This window comes from Artemia franciscana, unplaced genomic scaffold (assembly GCF_032884065.1).
Source record: "Artemia franciscana unplaced genomic scaffold, ASM3288406v1 Scaffold_1508, whole genome shotgun sequence".
Classification (NCBI taxonomy): domain Eukaryota; kingdom Metazoa; phylum Arthropoda; class Branchiopoda; order Anostraca; family Artemiidae; genus Artemia; species Artemia franciscana.
The window spans coordinates 29,011-50,606 of NW_027062851.1; the positions used below are offsets into that span (position 1 = coordinate 29,011).

Genomic DNA, 21,596 nt, shown 5'->3' on the forward strand with positions numbered 1-21,596 from the left:
TCCATCCATCCACAGACAGACAACTTATTTTTATATATATAGATATATATATATATATATATATATATATATATATATATATATATATATATGTATGTATATATATATATATATATATATATACCTATATTCACAGGTGGGACGCAGTGACACAACTACAATGGCACGTAACGACTTACGCGCGCGGGGGGCTTGGGGGAGTGCGAAGCACCCCCCACCAACAGCTAGTTAAGATATATGAATATCACCACTAGTAATATACTCTTACTTACCTGCACATAATCATGAAAACAGGCATCTTGAGGAAGTGGTAATACAAATGACTCCACGTCAAAATGCGCAAAGGTAAGGTTAACCTTATTTCCAATTGGTGCAATTATATTCCAAGTGCAGTTCTTTCCATGAGGGTAAGGATAAGGGAAGCCAGGACTTTCAATTACTCCAGTGATACCATTTAGTTCTACGTTACAGTCTAAAAATACAACGCTATTTTAACTTGTTTAACTATAGAAATAATCCTGTTGAATCGACTTTAAATGTAAAACAAATATACATATTGAAATAAATAACATATTTTACAAACAATTACATTTAATAAGGACAATTGAGGTGTGACAATTGAATGTGATATCTCAGTATCCGATCTACATATAGAGAAGTGCAGTAGGCCTGATTGATCTAGAATGACCCCTCTTCCTGTCAGTAATAGTACGAGAAGAGTGCTTAAATATGAATTCGAGTGTTTCAAAGTTTCGGTTCTAAAAGATGTTTTGTTTCACGGAGTCCAGTATGGTTGTTCAGTCATATATTGCGTCATATTTTTAATATACTTAATGTATATAACATTAAAATCCTCTCACTTACTTGAGATATGGGGCAGGCAGCTCAAATGCAAATTTATTATTTAAGTTCTCAAATCTAGTGATTTATGATATTGAGATACAAAAAATATCTAGTAAGGCTAGAAGAAAAATTTATGTAGTTGGATTTAAAATTCATAAGGCTACTATTAATACGGCCACCAACAACTTATTAAAGTACCTAGCTACTAAGGGCTAACACGAACGGACAATCTCCTCATCTTAGTCCATCAGTGCTTTGGTCTTTACTCTTACTCATGAAATGCCACTTTCATTTACATTCGTTCTCATAGCCTCTCCCCTCCCCCATTTGGGGACAGCCTGCTTCTTGTTAGACCTATATTGATGATAAAAAACGCATAATATTTGCCAATATTTCATTCTTCATCAGAAAAATGTGGTCCAGTCATGTTTATCTTTTCACTATTGCAAAATGAATAGAATAGAGCAATGTTCGGCGCGCAGTTTATTGTTTGATATACCAACAGTCAGACTATTACCTAAAACCATCCTTTGACAATTCCTCACATGTTTTTAATATTAATTTCTAAACCTGTTTTTGCACCCTGAAATCTCAAATCCCCAAAAATACAGTAATTTCACAACCGCTATTATCTAGGATGCTGAAATCAGCTCCCTAACCCAAGTTTAGGAGATTTTTACCTTCCGTTTCCACACTTTGCTGTGTTTTTAGCCCAAAGTCCATCACAACAATCCATAATATCATAAATACGACACAGTCTCACTTACTCCTAAATTCAGGCCAGTTCACTTGAGTTCACTGTAAACCTGAAAACCGTGATTTTCTAATAATTTTCTTTCGGTTATTCCAAGAAGTGTTTAGGTTTTCGTTACAGTAGCAACGTTGAATATTTTTCATCCGTAAATACTTAACGTTAACAATCTGTTAACTCCCATAGACAACTGAATCCTTAACCTCCTTAAGCTACAGACTTTTATAGTGAATAGCGACAAAGACCACACTACCTTTCAATCACAAACATCAGAAACAAGAAGTACAACGCAAGACAGAGGAAATCTAATTTGAATTTAAATCTTAAAGACTTGGGAATAAGATTTACATATTTGCAAAATTCCCAAAATTTACAGCCCTTGGACATAGGGCCGAAATATTGATTCAATTTAGATTTCCACTGTCTTGCGAAAAGAATTTCCTATTTGTTCTTCTTGTTTTTGATGTTTTTTTTTATTTTACAGTTCTTCTCTCAAAGCAGCAGAGCTGGGCATACAGGGAGAAAAAGCCTTCTCTAAAGCTTACAGGGCCACCCCTTCCATAATAACATCATATGCCCTCAGGACATAGCTTATAACCCTTACCCCCAGGTTCTGGGAGGTTGTGTTAATCCCAAAGGCCTTATTACATAATATTTGACAAACAAAAGTGTTTAGGTTTTCGTCACAGTTGCAAAATTGAACATTTTTCTCCCGTGAAGACTGAGTATTAACAATCTATTGACTCCCAAGGACAAGTAAATCTTTAAAGGAAAGCCAAACTTTCTAAATCTGTTTGGTGCATTTGGTTTTCAGCTTAGTTTTCGCCGATTTTTTACTTTCATTATTCTTTTTTTATTTGGCACCAGCTACTACCAAAACCACGATAGCTCTGTACGGAGGTCTTTTTCATTGAAAATTAAATATGAGACTTTTTCAAAATTTTTAAGATATATACGGTTGTTAAGTAATCGTTTATCCGATTCAAATACTCAGGTTTTATTTTGTGCAAAGTTTCCAATGACACAAAATATGCCATCTTGAATGAAAAAGGACACCAAAAATGAAATCTAATTCTTTAAATTGTTTAATTTAAAATTTACATAACTTTATACGTCTTAAAACATTGGGGAAAACGGCAAAATCAATTTTGAATGAAAAAGATCTACAATTTTTAATTTAAAAATTTTAGTTGGCACACTCACGTCTGCCAACTCCAAAAATAAAGAGCGTGTGTAAAAATCAGTAGAAAATTAGGAAAAAAAATTATCATGATGGAAAACACAACTATTAATTGGCAGTAAACTAGGTTAAAATCAAGTGCTTTAACGAATGAAATTACGTAAGAATGAAGGGCAGTCTTAACGTATTATGAACAAATAGAAAAAGTGCACACATAATGAAATAGCTAAATATCTAAGCTATGATAAGCATTAATTTATTAATATTACTGAAACTATTCGAAGATTCAAATTATCAAATTCAGTGCAAATATTCAATTCGTTATTCTGCTTCAAAAAAAAAGAAAAAAAAGGAAATAAAGACATGACATATTCAGGTGTAACAAAACGACTTATATTGCAATATTACCTTAATCCAACGGTTTTCAAAGTTGACTGCGGCCTAATCTGTTCGTCTTGATTCATGATAAGCAATTAGACTAGTCCATGTAGAATAAAGACAAAAAATTCTTTAACGGAAAACTCAAGACATTTCTTCTTTAAATTATTTGCACAATTCTGCAATATTTTGATTTTTTTTTTTTTTTTTTTAGTACAAAAACTGTTATCGAATTTACCGAATTAGTTTCTGCATAAGTTTCCGAGGTTTGACTTGGAAACACTGTTTAACGTTGTGCATGAATTCTGACTTTATTATTTTGTAGCAACAAAAAGAAAAAATCATAGAGAATTTGGTTTTCAGGTATGAATATACCTAAGATGGAGCCATGGGGCGAAAAATGTTTTACATTTGATGTCCTTGATATTTGAATGACCGGAAATCAGGTATGAATATACCTAAGATAGAGCCAGGTGGCAAAAAATATTTTACATGTGATGCCCTTTGTATGAGTATTTCCACAGATAGAGCCAGTTGGTAAAAAATGTTTTACTTTTGATGTTTTTGTTGTTTGAGTAACAATAGTAGGGTTTTAGAACTAGAATAAATTTTGCAGAACATTTTGGCTTACTGGTGTCAAATCTGGCCATGAATCCTCTACCAGCGAAAACGGATCCTGCTGAAATATATTTGACAAACAAGCTTTTTCCAGAGCCAACAATTGGTTCAAGTGGTGGTCTTGTACCACAATATTTTCCTATCCGTTTGGAACGAGAATGGGCACCATCATATACCTGTCAAATAAATTTTTTTCAGTTTTAAAACAAATTCAAAGTGAATTTTCTTTAGGATATTCAGAACTAAGTGTTTAAAATTAAACATTCACACTAAAACTAATTGACTAGAAATTACTTAAAATTTAAATTATCTATTTTGCTGATTGTATATACATATATATACTCTTATATACGAGAGGCTTCTATATATGGATTCGCACTGTCGCATTTATTCTAAACGCAGACGATTTGAGCCTTTTCTTGATGTCATGACGTCCAAATGGACCTTAGATTAGAAGTGGTGCCTTTGCAAAATTTAGTTTTTTGTCGGCTTGTCTTTTGTCACTATGAAAGACATATCGGCGAACCTTTGTTTCTTTTAATTATTCAGGAGGTGGGACAAAAACTTCTTTTTCTTTCAACGCTTGATTTAGTCCATGTTTTGATTTTCAAAGATATGGTAGGCATTGATGACCTTATCCGTGTCAAAATTCAAAACCTAATAATCATCGCTATCATTTTCGACTTGTTTCGTTCGTTTTACTTCGGCTTGTCTTTCGTCATTATGAAATACATATCGGCGAACCTTTTTTTTTTTTTTTTTTTTTTTTCAACAAAGGTATGGTAGGCATTGATGAACCTATGCATGTCAAAATACCGAACCCCATCAAGAATGCTATCATAATCAATTTTGACACGTTTGCTGTCGCATGTTTTCTAACCACGATTGTGCTTGCTTTTCATTTTCATTTTTAACTTGCTCACATGCTCGGTGTCACATGTATTCTAACATCGTATATCTTTGCTCTTCATTTTCATTTTTGACACTCCACCTCTGTTCTACTAGCCGCGTGTGTATTTGAGCTTCATCTTCATTTTTGATTCACTCACATGCTCGGTGTCGCATGTACTTCAACTGCGTGTGTCTTTTCTCTTCGCTTTCAATTTGACTCACTCACTTACTCGGTGTCGCATGCCTTCTAACCGCGTATATCTTTGCTCTTCATTTCATTTTTTTTCACGCCTAATTTTTTTTGCATATCTATTAAGCTTCCGTACCTTTGCTCTTCATTTTCATTTTTGACACGTTATTGGATTTTAATTTTTTAAGACAATTTAGCAATGGCTTTGGTTTTAGCTGCCCGTATTGGTGATGTCGCAATTGATGATCCAGGTTGTAGATTTTCACGTCTTATCACATTTGATGGCTCAGGTGTTGGGTCTAAGGATTCATCATTTATAGACTATAACTACAAAATTTCATTTTTGGGCCTTCCAACAGACATTATATTACATAAATAGTTTGTGTGTTGGAAACTCAACAATTTTATTTATGCAATGACATGACATCATGTAAGAAAATGCTTATATTATGTCAAAAGAAATGATTATATGATGTAGCCTACTAACGTAATACATGAAGCGTTTTTCAAGAACCAAATTTAAGGCTCTTAACGAATATTTTCAGACTTCTGACCTATCTAGATCGTTTTTTATGCGAGAACATTCCAAGATACAAATTTAGAGAGAGTCCTTATAGAGTTCAGATTCTGCCACTTGGCGTATATCTCTGGACGTCATGTGTGCCGCATTGTTCCAACACACTTGGCACTATTTCAGTTACTTTTGGGACCTGCCACTTGGTGTCCTTGATTTTTTAGAGTGGGTACCCTTCGGACAGTTCTGAGATTGCTAATAACTTAAAATCCCCTCAAAATCTTTGCATAAAACATTCCAGTCTCTAAGATGGTACCTGCAAGCACTTCAGTTACCTGCTCAGTAGTAAAATTTTACTCAAAACATGGCACGCATTTTTTGGCGTATAATTAGGTATGTTGACGGACCGTTAGAGCGATAAGTCAGCAGAAGTATACACGTCAAAGCCATAGTTTCAGTTGCTACTTGGTTTTTCGTCGGAAACATTTATCATTACGTGTGTGCGAAGGTGGGGTCATGAAGCTTGTGTGGTTTTAGATGTGTATCAGAAATTATAGGACTCTTCGCTACTGTATATTACCTCTACTGTGGTTACCTATGAGGATTCATGTAGAGAGGTTTGTCTTACCAAGTAAAATTAATGTATATAGGCCACACTCCGCGACAAAGTCAATCGGAGACGCTATACAAAACTAAAAATATTAGGTATATTAAAAAGATTAAGGAAAGCAGTTTTTTTCTGGAGAAGCTGCATTTGACAAAAGCGGGTCGTAGTTTTTACGAAAAGGGGCAGTTTCGTTTAAGTTTCTAACACCAACATTGTTTTTTAACTTCCACGTAAAACTGGAAAAAAGGGGGTGGGGTGTGGTTTATTTAGCTTGATTCATTTGGTGCACTATTTTTGATGGGTCAAAAAAATATCTCCCCCATGAAAAAATCCTGGATATAGCCTTTGTTTCACCCCCTCTTTCTTTAAAAAATTAAGATGGAATTTCACATAGGCATTGCAGTAATTTCTCATGATAAACCATGCTTCATTCGTCATCAGTTAACATTAGTCGAAAAATCCGAAAATTTTATTCTAATCCCTAGTTTAAGGCTAACGGTACGGTTGCTCGTTTCTTTTGAAGTGGAAAAGCGCCTGGTCTCATGAAACAAGGAGGTAACTTACCGGAAAGGAAGGGTTAGTCTTGGAATGACCTTGAATATATATAAAGTATGTGCAAAATGTTTCCCAAATATGAAGGGCATAGTAAAGCAAAAAAAAAAAAAAATTTATTATTTGTCAATAATAAATTAGGTTACATCAACAGAGTCAACAAGACAACTGCTATTAATAGTTTTGGGACCCGTCCGTATCTCATTTAACTTATAAATTAGCTTACATCAACAAAATTCGGCGGTCATCTGTTGCTAAAAGCTTCAGAATCATCCATAGCTGATAAATTTAATGAGCAATTAAAAAAAATTTATTCACCTCAGCAAAGTCGAGCAGACAACTATTAGCATCAGTTTGGGAATCATTCACAATGTCCATAGCTTATAACGATTCCAGTCAAATAATTTAGAAATTATGAATTTGTTTACCTCAGTAAAGTCAAGCAGACAACATGCTCTTATCTTAGAGCCTGGGAATCATCCATATCGCTCAACTTAACTTGTATAAACATAATAACTTGTAATCGCACAGCTTATAATAAATCCAAAAAAAAATTTCAGAACTAAAATTTTTTTTACCTCAACAAAGTCGAGCATACAACTGTTGCTAAGAGCTTGAGAATCACCCATATCCAGATCTGAAAATGATAGTTGAGCTTTGGATCCAGAAGATACTGTAATTGTCCACATACATGTTACACCATACCTAGGAGGCTGAGGATAGTTTGGCGATGCTATGGAACCTGATGGACTTCTGATTTTCCCCCCACAGCCTGTAATGTATGCACAGTCGTTAATTCATAAACATTAATTCATGGCTTATCAACCTATGAAATATATGAGCTGCTAAGCGAAAAATAGCGATTCTGTATATTTAAATGACAAAGTTTTGGATGTAAAACCTACGTCAAGCATCAGCTTTTAAAAATGACTAAAAAATTAGAGTACAAGCTTAGCATACGAAATAAGGGCGTGTACTAGATTAATGATTAAAATATATTTTGTCTAGTTCCTCACTCTTAGCTGTTAACTCAGTTTTGTAGCTGAAGTTAGGTTTTTAGGACTTCACAAATTACTATTTTCTACTAAACTAAGGGTCATTGAGATCTTAAAGAAAAAACCAGCCACTGGATGGTTCTTGAATAAAATACTATACTATTCTTAGTAAAAGTATAATGTATTACAAGAAATTGAAGTTTTATTGTTCGTCTACGTCTATTATTTTATTCGTCCATTTTACGTCGTATATTATTTTATTCTACGTCTTGATACACACCACGGCCACTTTTAAAGGGATTTCTTGGATTCAAGAGCTTGTTCAAAGTTCAGAGAATAGCAAATCACTGGGCAGCTACTTTGGGATAAGACTCAGATTCACTTCAGTACATATTCAACGTCAATATATATTCCTTGGGGTATTTTAAATCAGATTAAAACCGCAATTCACTGCAAAGTATATCCCCCCCTTATCCCAAAATAAAAATTAACGAGAAAAAAAATTATTTGAATATTATTAGAGTATTCTGTCGATGAATCCCAAGGATCTAACATAGGAAATCTTCCATTAGTGAGAATTGAACCGTTTGCCTCTTTTTACTAATAAGGCAGCTTCAATTGCTGATTTACGCTAGTCTACCGACCAAGCCTTCATAAGAAACGACATTTCAACGTTAAAATGCCTTGCATAAAACATGAAGGAAATGCAATCTATATATATAAAAATAAGTTGTCTGTCTGTTATGTCTGTTACACTATGTCTGTTACGCCAGATTATATCTTCTTATATATATAAAAGAAAACAAACTTGAATGTAAAAACTGAAAATTGAATAAATATTTCAAAATATTTTGACAATAAATTAAAGTAATTCGAAAAAAGAAAAATGGTAAAAAACTAAAAAAAACTAAAAAGAAAAAAACTAAAAGAAAATAAAAAATTAAAAATAGAAAAAACCTAAAAAGAAAAAACGTAAAAAAGATAATAAACTAAAAAGAAAAAGAACTAAAAAAGCTAAAAAACTAAAAAAAAAGAAACAACTAAAAAAAACTGGGAATTGCACAAAAATTTCAATATATTTTGACAATAGATTAAAGTAATTCGAAAACCTTAAATCAGATACCCCATATTTTGAGGTTTAATATAAATTGTTGGAGCTTTAGCATGCTTGGCACGTAAAGATTTTTCCAAGTGTCAATGTTAGAATGAACATTGACAAATTGAAGAAAACAAATCACAGACAACTTATTTTTATATCTATCTTCTATATATATAAAAATAAGTTGTCTGTGTCTGTGTGGGTCTATCTGTCGGGTGACGTCATGTTTGTGTGTTGACTGACGTCATGTTTTCGACTGACGAAATTACAGACCGGGACATCGGGACACAAATGACGACCGGGACACCGGCACATAGGGAATATAAATGACGACCGGGACACTCAAAGAGAAAGCGACCGGGACACAAGGAATGTTCGATTTGCAATCACCATCAGCAAAGTACCGGGACACAAATGACGACCGGAACACAGGGAGTATAAATGACGACCAGGACATAAGTAAAAAAAACTAAAAAAAAAACAAAAAAAAAGTAAAAACTACAAAAAAACTAAAAAGAAAAAAAACTAAAAACTGATAAAACTAAAAAAGCTAAAAAACTAAAAAAAAATAAAAAAGAAAAAAAACTAAAAAACAGGAAAAAAAATTAAAAATAAGGTAGAAAAACAAAATTAAAAAAAATAAAATAAAAAAAACTAAAACGAAAAAAGAAAAAAACTCAAAAAACTAAAAAAAAAGTAAAAACCAAAAAAAAAATTAAAAGAAAAAAGGGGAAAAATACAAAAATTTATTTCATCATATACCATTTCAAAAACGAATGTATGTATAGACCGGGACACCGGGATACAAATGACGACCGGGACACAAGGAATATAAATGACGACCGGGACACAGGGACACAACTACAACGGGGACGCCGGGTGGCACAGGGGGATATATAAATGACGACAGGGACACAGGGAATGTTCGATTAGCAATCACCATCAACAAAGCTCAAGGGCAATCATTAGAATCATGAGGTATAACTAAAAAAACTAAAAAAAAGGTAAGAAACTAAAAACTAAATAAAAAGACCAATTCAAAAATGAATGTATATACAGACCGGGACACCGGGACACAGGGAATATAAATGACGCTCGGGACACTCAAAGAGAAATCACAGACTGGGACACCGGGACACAAATGACGACCGGGACACAGGGAATATAAATGACAACCGGGACACAGGGACACAACTACAAAGGGGACGCCGGGGGGGCACAGGGGGATATATAAATGACGACGGTGACACAGGGAATGGTCGATTAGCAATCACCATCAACAAAGCTCAAGGGCAATCATTAGAATCATGAGGTATAGATCTGAATACGGATTGTTTTCCCATGGACCATTATATGTTGCATGTTCAAGAGTCGGTAAACCTGACAATCTATTTATATGCACAGACAAAGGGACAGCAAAGAATGTTGTATATTCGCAAGTTTTACGTGGTTTAAAACACACACATATATATATATACATATATATATATATATATATATATATATATATATATATATATATATATATATATATATATATATATATATATATATATATATATATATATATATATACTAGCTGTTGGGGTGGCGCTTCGCGCCACCCCAACACCTAGTTGGTGGGGGCGCTTCGCGCCCCCCCCCAAGCCCCCCCGCGCGCGTAAGTCGTTACGCGCCATAATAGTTACGCGCCATTGTAGTTGTGTCCCTGTGTCCCACCTGTGAATATAGATAGATATATATATATATATGTATATATGTATATATATATATATATATATATATATATATATATATATATATATATATATATATATATATATATGGTTTTAACTACGTAAAACTTGCGAATATACAACATTCTTTGCTGTCCCATTGTCTTTGCATATAAATAGATTGTCAGGTTTACCGACTCTTGAACATGCAACATATAATGGTCCATGGGAAAACAATCTGTATTCAGATCTATACCTCATGATTCTAATGATTGCCCTTGAGCTTTGTTGATGGTGATTGCTAATCGACCATTCCCTGTCCCGGTTTCCCGGTCGTCATTTATATCCCCCTGTTTCCCCCGGTGTCTCCGTTGTAGTTATGTCCCTGTGTCCCGGTCGTCATTTATATTCCCTGTGTCCCGGTCGTCATTTGTATCCCGGTGTCCCGGTCTGTATATACATTCGGTTTTTAGTTTTGTTTTTCTCCTTTATTTTTTTCCTTTTTTTTTCTTTTTTAGTTTATTTAGATTTTTAGATTTTTTAGTTTTTTTTGTAGTTTTTGCCTTTTTTTAGTTTTTTTCTTTTTAGTTTTTTTGTAGTTTTTACCTTCTTTTTAGTTTTGTTAGTTTTTTTTTTTACTTATGTCCTGGTCGTCATTTATACTCCCTGTGTCCCGGTGCTTTGTTGATTGCTAATCGAACATTCCTTTTGTCCTGGTCGCTTTCTCTTTGAGTGTCGTCATTTATTTTTTTCTTTTTTAGTTCTTTTAGTTTTTACCTTTTTTAGTTTTTTTTAGTTTTTTAGATGAAAATTTTTTTTAGTTTTTTCCTTTTTTTCTTTTTAGTTTTTTATTGGTTTTTACCTTTATTTTAGCTTATTTTTCAGTTTTTTCCTTTTTTTAGTTTTTTTTATTTTTTATTTTTTTTTAGTTTTTTACTTTTTTTTAGTTTTTTTAGTTTTTTTATTTTTTTTAGTTTTTTAGCTTTTTTACTTTTTTTATTAGTTTTTAGTTTTTTTTGTAGTTTTTGCCTTTTTTTAGTTTTTTCAATTTTTTTTTTAGTTTTTTATTGGTTTTTACCTTTATTTTAGCTTATTTTTCAGTTTTTTCCTTTTTTTTAGTTTTTTTTAGTTTTTAGTTTTTTTAGTTTTTTACCTTTTTTTAGTTTTTTTAGTTTTTTTAGTTTTTTAGCTTTTTTATTTTTTTTATTAGTTTTTAGTTTTTTTTGTAGTTTTTGCCTTTTTTTAGTTTTTTTCTTTTTAGTTTTTTTGTAGTTTTTACCTTCTTTTTAGTTTTGTTAGTTTTTTTTTTTACTTATGTCCTGGTCGTCATTTATACTCCCTGTGTCCCGGTGCTTTGTTGATTGCTAATCGAACATTCCTTTTGTCCTGGTCGCTTTCTCTTTGAGTGTCGTCATTTATTTTTTTCTTTTTTAGTTCTTTTAGTTTTTACCTTTTTTAGTTTTTTTTAGTTTTTTAGATGAAAATTTTTTTTAGTTTTTTCCTTTTTTTCTTTTTAGTTTTTTATTGGTTTTTACCTTTATTTTAGCTTATTTTTCAGTTTTTTCCTTTTTTTTTTAGTTTTTTTAGTTTTTTAGCTTTTTTACTTTTTTTATTAGTTTTTAGTTTTTTTTGTAGTTTTTGCCTTTTTTTAGTTTTTTCAGTTTTTTTTTTAGTTTTTTATTGGTTTTTACCTTTATTTTAGCTTATTTTTCAGTTTTTTCCTTTTTTTTAGTTTTTTTTAGTTTTTAGTTTTTTTAGTTTTTTACCTTTTTTTAGTTTTTTTAGTTTTTTAGCTTTTTTATTTTTTTTATTAGTTTTTAGTTTTTTTTGTAGTTTTTGCCTTTTTTTAGTTTTTTTAGTTTTTTAGCTTTTTTATTAGTTTTTAGTTTTTTTTGTAGTTTTTGCCTTTTTTTAGTTTTTTTAGTTTTTTAGCTTTTTTTATTTTTTTTATTAGTTTTTAGTCTTTTTTTGTAGTTTTTGCCTTTTTTTAGTTTTTTCAGTTTTGACGTCGCCTGATCCAGTTTTTTCAGGTGACGTCACCTGATCCATCCACAGATCCACACACAGACAACTTATTTTTATATATATAGATATATATATATATATATATATATATATATATATATATATATATATATATATATATATTCACAGGTGGGACATAGGGACACAACTACAATGGTGCGTAACTAATATGGCGCGTAACGACTTACGCGCGCGGGGGGGCTTGGGGGGCGCGAAGCGCCCCTACCAACTAGGTGTTGGGGTGGCGCGAAGCGCCACCCCAACAGCTAGTATATATATATATAGATAGATGTGTCGGTGTCCCGGTCGTCATTTGTGTCCCGATGTCCCGGTCTGTAATTTCGTCAGTCGAAAACATGACGTCAGTCAACACACAAACATGACGTCACCCGACAGACCCACACACACACAGACAACTTATTTTTATATATATAGATTAGCGACGCTTCTTGACTACTAAGGTCCCTGCGTCGGCCCTGCAGTGCATTCCTGCAGCGTGATTCGATCTCTGGGTCCCGTATTACCAAGCTAAGGTCAAATCCACTGCGCCACCACAAGACTGCAAAATTTTTAATTAAATATTAGATTACTATTTAAACCTTTGCTGGGAAAAAAGTTTCTTTTTATTTTCGTAGATTATTCTTATGTCTTATTAAATAAAAAAAAATTAATTTATTTCAATTGAAGTTTAGAAGCAAGGTTAAACTTAAGACAACATAAATTATTACGTATATGAAGGGTTTGCACCCTCCTCAATACCTCCCTCTTCGCACTAAAGTTATTTTTTAGTACTTTTAAAACAGCTTCTTATTGTTCTGCTTAAACGATCCTTATGTTTCAAGAGTCATTCTTAAAGTATTGGGACAAAATTCAAAATATAGCATGAAGAGTGAGGTATTGAGGAGGGGCAGTCCCCCTCATATACGTAATAATTTCTGTTCATTTTAAGTGCTAATGTTGCTCCCTACTTTCAATTGAAAAAAATGTTGTTTTTTTTTAATTTAATTTCTTATTAATTTCGCAATTTTGAATAATGACGGGAAATCCAGCACCACATAAACAGAAAAATCCTCCTCCCCAGGAAGATTTTCTAAGCAATTCAGTCCCAGTGAAAATTTACCCTGTACAATTACCCTTAACATCTCAACACGTAAAATTGAGTCGGCAACTTCGTTTAGGAATTCTGATATATTTCGCCAGCGTAAAATTATCCCCTGAAAAGTTAACCGCCTGGGAACTTTCCTCCAAATGGAAAATTCTCCCAGTGGAAAATTCTCCCCGCAGAACATCCCCCCCCCCACGCACACGAAAAATGTATGCATGCTTCCCAATAACAAATATTATATGTAAATAATTTAAAATTTGTATATCGTCGTAAACACCATTCCCAAGGGGCTGCAGGAGATCATGTCAAGGTATAGTCGTTGGAGCTTTCATCTATGCTGAACAAAAGGGTTAGCTCAAAGTTTGATCGGACGATTTTGGGGGAAAAAAGGCATGGGGGGGATAGTTGCCCACCAATCTTTTTAATGAAAGTTAAAAAACTTTTAATTTCCGTTCGAATGATCTCTCTCCCAATATTCTAGGGCCATTGGTTCGATACGACCACTCTTGAAAAATAAAAAAACTAAAAACAAACAAACAAATTAACACACATTCGTGATTTTTTTCCGGGAAAAAATTATAAAATTCGACATTTTTGCAGGTAGAAGCTTGAAACCTCTACAGTAAGGTTCTCTGATACGCTGAATCTGATGGTGCTATTTAAATTAAGAATATTTGAAAAAGCCTGACTTTTTAGGAGGTGTTTCCCCTCTTTTTTGAAAATCAGGCAAACTTTCTCGGGTTCCTAGCCATAGATTGCCGTAGCTTTTGATATATAGATATATTGTAATCAAAATTCAGTATGTTAGTGTTTTCGTTACTTTTGCGTCGCGTCGTTCTTTATTTACAGTTTGTCACTACAAAATGTTTGAAAAATGCAATAAAAAGAAAGCATTTTGTATGAGAAGCATGAGGTATCTGCGTAAGCTCCTTATGGGTAAAACTAGTCTGCGAATTTTTATTTAAAATCTATTTTGAATAAAAAAACTGACGCAGTCACATAAGACAATGGTGCATCACGTAAACTATTCTCAGGGCAAGTGGATTTGCCAATAATTTGATATTTCAGTGAGACTGAGAGCTGATATTACTGAGCGGTAATAGCTGGTAACTACGGTAACTATGCTAGTAACTTGTTGTTCACTGTGTCTACGCTTGTGGAAAAACTCCTGAAGATGTTAAGGTTCCATCTTGTAAAAACAGCCTGTTTAGATGACCTGCAAGCGAAAAAAAAATGGTTTTTCCCCAAATAGGATAAAAAAGTATACTGGAAAACGTGGATTGAGTGAGCTACGGAACAAAAATAGTGACACTCGTGGATAAAATCGAAATGTATCACTTGTATAATTGGGTAAGCACGGATAATGATCTGTCCTTCAACTGCTGGGACGGATCCTTGGTGCGTCGTATGAGCATAAAGGCTTAGAAACTGGAATTCATAGTAGTGAACCACCCTTCTATCAATTCAATCCTGTTATGAGTCACATCTAGCAATTGCTTTGGATATTTTTATGACCACTCCTAAAGAGCTAGTCACTAACAGCGTGTCTTTGGCCATAGCTTATGATTCATAAGGCGATTCAGTCGTTTCATCAATGTTTTGTCTAGCTTGTCTGTGAAAACCCTCCTATGGGTGCACTCCATGGCGTTTTTAACAGGGAGAGCATAATTGTAAGGAAAAGATAAAAAAAAACTTCGGAGACAGAAGACGTTCTCGAAGGACTTCTGTGGAAGTGGTGGGACCTGACATCATTTTTATACTATCCTGAAAAGGGCTTAAGCCAGATTTGCCTCTCACTCACTCGGACTATCTGTCTTGGCTTTTACTAAAATTAGCCATGGCTTGATTTCCACAACTTGATTTTAATTCAAGATTGATTTTATTTCTTTTTTGCTTGTGAGTCCAAGCAAAAACAGTCCCCAATTTTGCATACAAGTATAGTGGATATTATCTGCCCTAGGAATGACGCATGGTCGGATGATAGATAGACTTACCTATCAACGAATGAACTGACATCATTTTTGTATAAAACTAAAAAGAGCTTATGCCAGATTCGCCTTTCACTCACTTGGACCATCTTTCTTGGCTTTTTCAAACAGTTCGTGGTAACGAACTGTAGTAAGGAGCGACCCGGCTCAATAGTAAACGAAACTCTAAAAAACGGAATTTCGATGCTAAAAGATATATCAAAAGAATCGGATTTTTATGCTGATTTCAAATATATAAGTTTCATCAAGTTTAGTTATTGTCATCAAAAGTTACGAGCCTGAGAAAATTTGCCTTATTTTGGAAAATAGGGGGTAACACCCCCTAAAAGTCATAGTATCTTAACGAAAATTACATCATCGCATTCAGCGTATCAGAGAACCCTATAGAAAAAATTTCAAGGTCCAATCTACAAAAATGTGGAATTTCGTATTTTTTGCCAGAAGACAAATCACGGGTGCGTGTTTATTTGTTTTTTTTTTGTTTTTTTTTCCAGGGGTCATCGTATCGACCAAGTGGTCCTAGAGTGTTGCAAGAGGGCTCATTCTAACGGAAATGAAAAGTTCTAGTGCCCTTTTTAAGTGACCAAAAAAATTGGAGGGCACCTAGGCCCCCTCCCACGCTCTTTTTTTCCCAAAGTCAACGGATCAAAATTTTGAGATAGCCATTTTGTTCCGCATAGTCGAAAACTATAATAACTATGTCTTTCGGGATGACTTACCCCCCACAGTCCCTGGGGGAGGGGCTGCAAGTTACAAACTTTGACCAATGTTTACATAAAGTAATGGTTACTGGGAAGTGTATCGACGTTATCAGGGGGTTTTTTGGTTTGGGTGTGGGGTTCAGGGGAGGGGGCTATATGGGAGGATCTTTACTTGGAGGAGTATTTCATGGGGGAAGAGAAATTCAATGAAAAGGGCGCAGGACTTTCTAGCATTACTATAAAAAAAAACAATGAAAATATAAACATGAAAAAGTTTTTTCAATTGAAAGTAAGGAGAAGCACTAAAACTTAAAAAGGAACAGAGATTATTACGCATATGAGGGGTTCTAAAAATACTTTAGCATAAAGAGCGAGGTATTTAGGAGGAGATAAACACTTCACTCTTTATGCTAAAATTTTTTTAAATAATTTCAACTATTTATTCTACGGCCTTTCTGATTCAGGGGTCATTCTTAAAGAATTGGGATAAAACAAGATTTAGTGTGAAGAGCGAGGTATTAACGAGGGGACCAACCCCCTCATATATATAATCAAAAATATAAGAATATAAAAGTTTGTTACGTAAGTTAATTCTTAAGTTACGTTTTTTTTTTACTAATAAAAACGTTCGTTAAAAATAAAAGATCTAGTTGCCTTTTTAAGTAACCAAAAAATTGGAGGGCAACAAGACCTCCTTCCCCACCCCTTATTTCTCAAAATCGTCTGATCAAAACTAAGAGAAAGCCATTTAGCCAAAAAAAGAATTAATATGCAAATTTCATTTTAATAATTTATGTACGGAGAGCCAAAATCAGTCATGCATTAATTAAAAAACTTTCAGAAATTAAATAAAAAAAACAAGTATTTTTAAATGAAAGTAAGGAGCGACATTAAAACTTAAAACGAACAGAAATTACTCCGCATATGAAAGGGGCTTTTCCTCCTCGACACCCCGCTCCTTGCGCTAAAGTTTGATTCTTTCTCGCAACTCTACTTTTTAAAACAATAAAAAACTTTAGCGTAAGGAGCGGGGTGTCGAGGAGGAAAAGTCCCTTTCATATACGGAGTAATTTCTGTTCGTTTTAAGTTTTAATGTCGCTCCTTACTTTCATTTAAAAAAACTTGTTTTTTTTATTTAATCTACAATTAGCCATGGCCTGGTACCCACACAACTACTTGATTTTAATTAAAGGAAAAGGTAAGGAAAGGGTATGGCAAGGAAAAGGTAAAACAAAAACTCCGGAGACTGAAGACGTTCTCGAATGACTTCTGTGGGCAATTGGAATCTGTCCCTAAGACCATCACAGCCATAACACGATTCCTAAATTTAGAGTAACTATCTTTGACGATTTCAATTAGGCTTCGCGGGAATTGGTAATGGAGGAGAATATGGCACAGGTCATTTTTCCAGATAAGGTCAAATGCTTGTTCAAAGTCAAAGAACAGTTATTACAGGTTTTGGTAGTGGCAAGATTCCCTATAACTTTTTTAAGATTTGACACACTGTGATATTTTGGTTGATTGGTCAATCTTCCGGGGTGGGAAGGGGCAGGGAAGTCGCTTGATACTTCTGAATGACTGAAGATGACAGAACTGTGACTCACAGGGGTATAGTACGGGCGAATATTTTGGTAGTCAGGTTGATTTGACAGGTAGGATGGTAGTTGGTGCATATTGTCTTTGACCCTCTTTTTGTAAGCGTCATTATTGCCCGGCAGCAGACACAGTCTTGTGGGAAAGATCTACAACTGGTTTACATCGAACTCTCAGCAGTTCTTACAGGATTCTGCTTGAGCTAGTGGTCCGGTCTTCTGAATCGAATAGTGTCCAGGAAATCCGAAAAAAAAGAAGAAATAGGTTGTGGTCTGAGCTTGAAACAATAAATGGGCTAGTCACGTCAGGGATAGGGAAGGGTATCAGGATTAAGCTTTTTATTGGATTAAAAGGATTAGGATTAACAGGATTAAGCATTTTTTTTATTCACTCTATCCATCTCGATTGGATACTTTCTGGGACTTATATCTGGTAGGATTTTTCTTCTAGCAGCATAGTTCGCTCTTACCCAAACATCATCATGTTTCAGTACTGAAATGATAACAATTTTATTTTCAAGATTTTGTAAATACATTTTGCCGCAGAGACCATGACTTCATGTTCAGGCATGAAACTTCGGATAATAAATTTCTTAAAGGAGATTCTGTCGCCTGTTTTGCCGCAAATTTTTGGTAATATCAGCAACTTACCAGTAAAGTGAGTATAAGTGTTCACTGCTAGGTCAGTGCTAGGGTCTAATTGGAATAGAGATGAATAAAGGGAAGAAAAAAAACCTATGGTAATTTAACTAACAATAAAGGCAAAGTATAAAAAACAAGATTACCAGTTGCAGTTGCCTCCCAGCTAATGCGGAACCCTTATTGACTTCTAGAATTATCTGACCCAAATCTGATATAGAGCTGATTCCCATGAGAAGGTATAGTTGGTGGAATATTTGTTCCACAATACCGTCCAATTAGAGGAGATGTTGCATATTTCCCATTCCTAAAAAAAATAGATACATATACAATACCCTTTTAGTTTGCCAATATACATAGAAAACGTTCAAGAACTTGACGGAGGCAACACCACTTCCCTTTACAAAGAATTAAATATAAAAAAAACAAGTTTTTTTCAACAGAAAGTAAGGAATGACAATAAACTTTAAAACTGAGAAACTATTCCGTATACGAGGGTGCTCCCCCTTCCTAAGTCCCTCGCTCCTTAGGCATAATTTTTTTAGTACTTTAAGAAAGCTTCCACTTTCAATTAAATGGCCCTTGTTTTTCAGGACACGTTCTTTAGGAATAAGAACAAAGTCCAATTTTAGCATAATCTCCCTTTAAATACGGAATAAATTCTGATCATTTTCAGCTTAAATGTTTCTCCTTACATTTAGTTGGAAAAACTTGTTTTGGTTGATTTTCTGACCGTTTTTAAAATATTACCGGGGAATCTGTTTCTTCATCCATGGCAAGTTTCCTCTCCCTGGAAAAATCCTCCATAAAAATCATCTTCCATGTAAAATACCCCCGCAGAAAATTCTCTCGGGAAATTCAACCCTTGCATAAAATCCCCCCCCTACCCCTGAAAATCTTTTTTTGAATAATTCCACCTAAAAAGTTCTCCTTAGAAAACTTTCATTTCAAAAATACTAATTTCTGATCATTTTTTAAATCATGCCTGAAATCCCCCTTCCCCCAGTGGAAAGTTGAATTGCTCCCGCAAATAATCCCCTTCCCTCGAAAATGCTTACGATTCCAACCCTGTTGAAAATTTCCACTCGACAATTGCCCTCGAACATATCTACATGTAAAATTGAGTCTGCAAAGAGAAAGTAAGACAAATAAAAATACTTTTGTAATTTTCTGGGAAATTCCCCCAATGTACAATTTCCCCTGGAAAGCTCACCCCTGGAAATTTTCTTCTAGGTGGAACATTCTTCCCTTGAAAAATTTACCTGCCAGCAGAAAATACATCCCTCCCACCCCCAAAAAATGTTGGTATGCTTCCCAATAACAAATGCTACTTATAAACACTGGGCAAATGTGATAACTTACAGCCCTTTCCCTGGGGGCTGTGGGTTCATCTTTTCTCCAAAGACATAGTTATGGGACCTTTAAACTACATTGAACAAAGTGGATTTCGCAAAATTTTGACCAGAAGACTTTCGAGAAAAAAGGGATGTGAGAGGGGGGTCTAGTTGTCCTCCAATCACTTAGGTCTGTTATAAAGGACACTAGAGCTTTCAATTTCAGTTCAAAAGAGTCCTCTTCAGATATGCTAAGATTATTGATTTGATACGATCACTCCAGGGAAGAAAAAAAAACATATTTGTGATCTTTCTTCTGACAAAAAATACGAAATTCCACATTTTTGGAGACTGGAGCTTGTAACCTCTACAGTACTGTTCTCTGATATGCTGAATCTGATGGTACGATTTTCATTAAAATTTCGTGACTTTTAGGGGGTGATTATCCCCATTTTTGGGTAACACTAAACTTAAAGAATTTTAAATATTTGGAACCGGCATAAAAAGCAATTGTTTTGATGTATCTATTAAAATCAAAATTCGATCTTCTAGAGTTTCAGTTACTATTGAGCCGAGTCGCACCAACTTACAGTTCGTTACCACGAACTGTTTGATTTAAGCAAACACTGTTTAAAGTTGACAGCAACTAAAACTATTAAAGCTAAAGTCTAAGTTGTACCTCACTTAAATCTAACCAGCCCACTACAGTGTATATAAGATATATCTTAAATTGCTATTATTTATTTTATGTAGTTAATATATGAATAATATATTTATTTTGTATATATAAACAAAATATATAAAAAAATTAAGAGGATCAGTAAAAAATACTTGAATACAATTTTACTGAAACTCGTATCAACTGTTCATAGCTCAAAAGCTCCTAAAGCCACCGCAGTGGAGCTGAAGTTATATAATGTGATGGAGCTTGAGACTTCTTAAGAAATATAAATTTGATGATTCGTGGGTTTTTTATATTGAACCAATTTTGTTGACACCTGGAGATTATTTGAGAGAAAATCAGGGTTAATATTTTACCCAAATTGTAATTTCTGACGTTAACATTCGTGTGCATGTACTGTACGTGATCGAATTTCTCGTCAGTGTTCTTGCAAGTTCTGTAGTTTTATGGCTATCCCTAGAAGGTTATACTATAGTTGCAATAGTATGTTGACTAAAGGCGTTAATAAGTGGGCAAATAGAGTACAACCGACTTGGGCTGTGCTGGCCCTGACCCGTTAAGCAGAGTGGAAGTTGGTAATTGGTTATGATGCCACCTGCCAAGCTTTATCTTCTCGTTTATTTTTTTAAAGTGCGAGTCAAGAACAAATGCACCACGTTTTGTGAGTTTTAAACTCATCCTATTTTGAGCTTTAATATTGTGATGGAGGTATAGATTTTTGAGGACGTCAAAATATGTCTGCGGTTAGGTTTCTGCTCTATTGTGCCTTGTAATTACTTGTATTACCCTATGGAGGATTCTTCTGGTCCAAGCTGGATCGCCAAGTTTGAGACTAAATTAGTGACAAATGTGACAAACAGAATATCAAAAGGAGTCAACTCGGTTAACCAATGTAAAAAAAAAAGAAAAAATAGAGAGACCGGCTCTGAGGCTACGTGACCAGCTTCCTTTTTTTTTACAGTGCGAGTCAAGAAGAAATGCACCGACATTTTCTAAGTTTTAAACTCATGCTATCTTGACCTTTAATATTGTGATGGAAGCATAGAATTTTTAGGACGTCAAAATGTGCCTGTGGTTAGGTTTCTCCTACTATGCCTTGCAATTATTTGTTACCCTATGGAGGATTCTTCTGGTCCGAGCTGGATCCCCAGGTTTGAGACTACGTTAGTGACAAATGTGACAAACAGAATATCAAAA

General features: G+C 34.2%; 2 protein-coding genes across 2 annotated transcripts in view; both read right to left on the reverse strand.

Moving 5' to 3' along the window:
* Positions 1 to 144: 144 nt before the first annotated feature.
* LOC136042579 (tolloid-like protein 2) lies at positions 145 to 7,213 on the reverse strand. The gene is made up of 3 exons (XM_065727540.1): positions 7,103 to 7,213; positions 3,784 to 3,946; positions 145 to 472 (listed from the first exon to the last, which is right to left on the reverse strand). Exons 1-3 carry the CDS (start codon positions 7,211 to 7,213, stop codon positions 225 to 227), a joined length of 522 nt encoding a protein of 173 aa, XP_065583612.1. The 3' UTR covers positions 145 to 224.
* The window catches only part of LOC136042578 (tolloid-like protein 1), a gene marked incomplete at its 5' end in the record, with an annotated part of 59,486 nt that continues 45,012 nt past the window's right edge, over positions 7,123 to 21,596 (reverse strand). The window contains 2 exons of the mRNA XM_065727539.1: positions 7,123 to 7,296; positions 18,530 to 18,690. Coding sequence (XP_065583611.1) covers positions 18,564 to 18,690 — 127 coding nt within the window. The remainder of the gene's footprint in view (positions 7,297 to 18,529; positions 18,691 to 21,596) is intronic.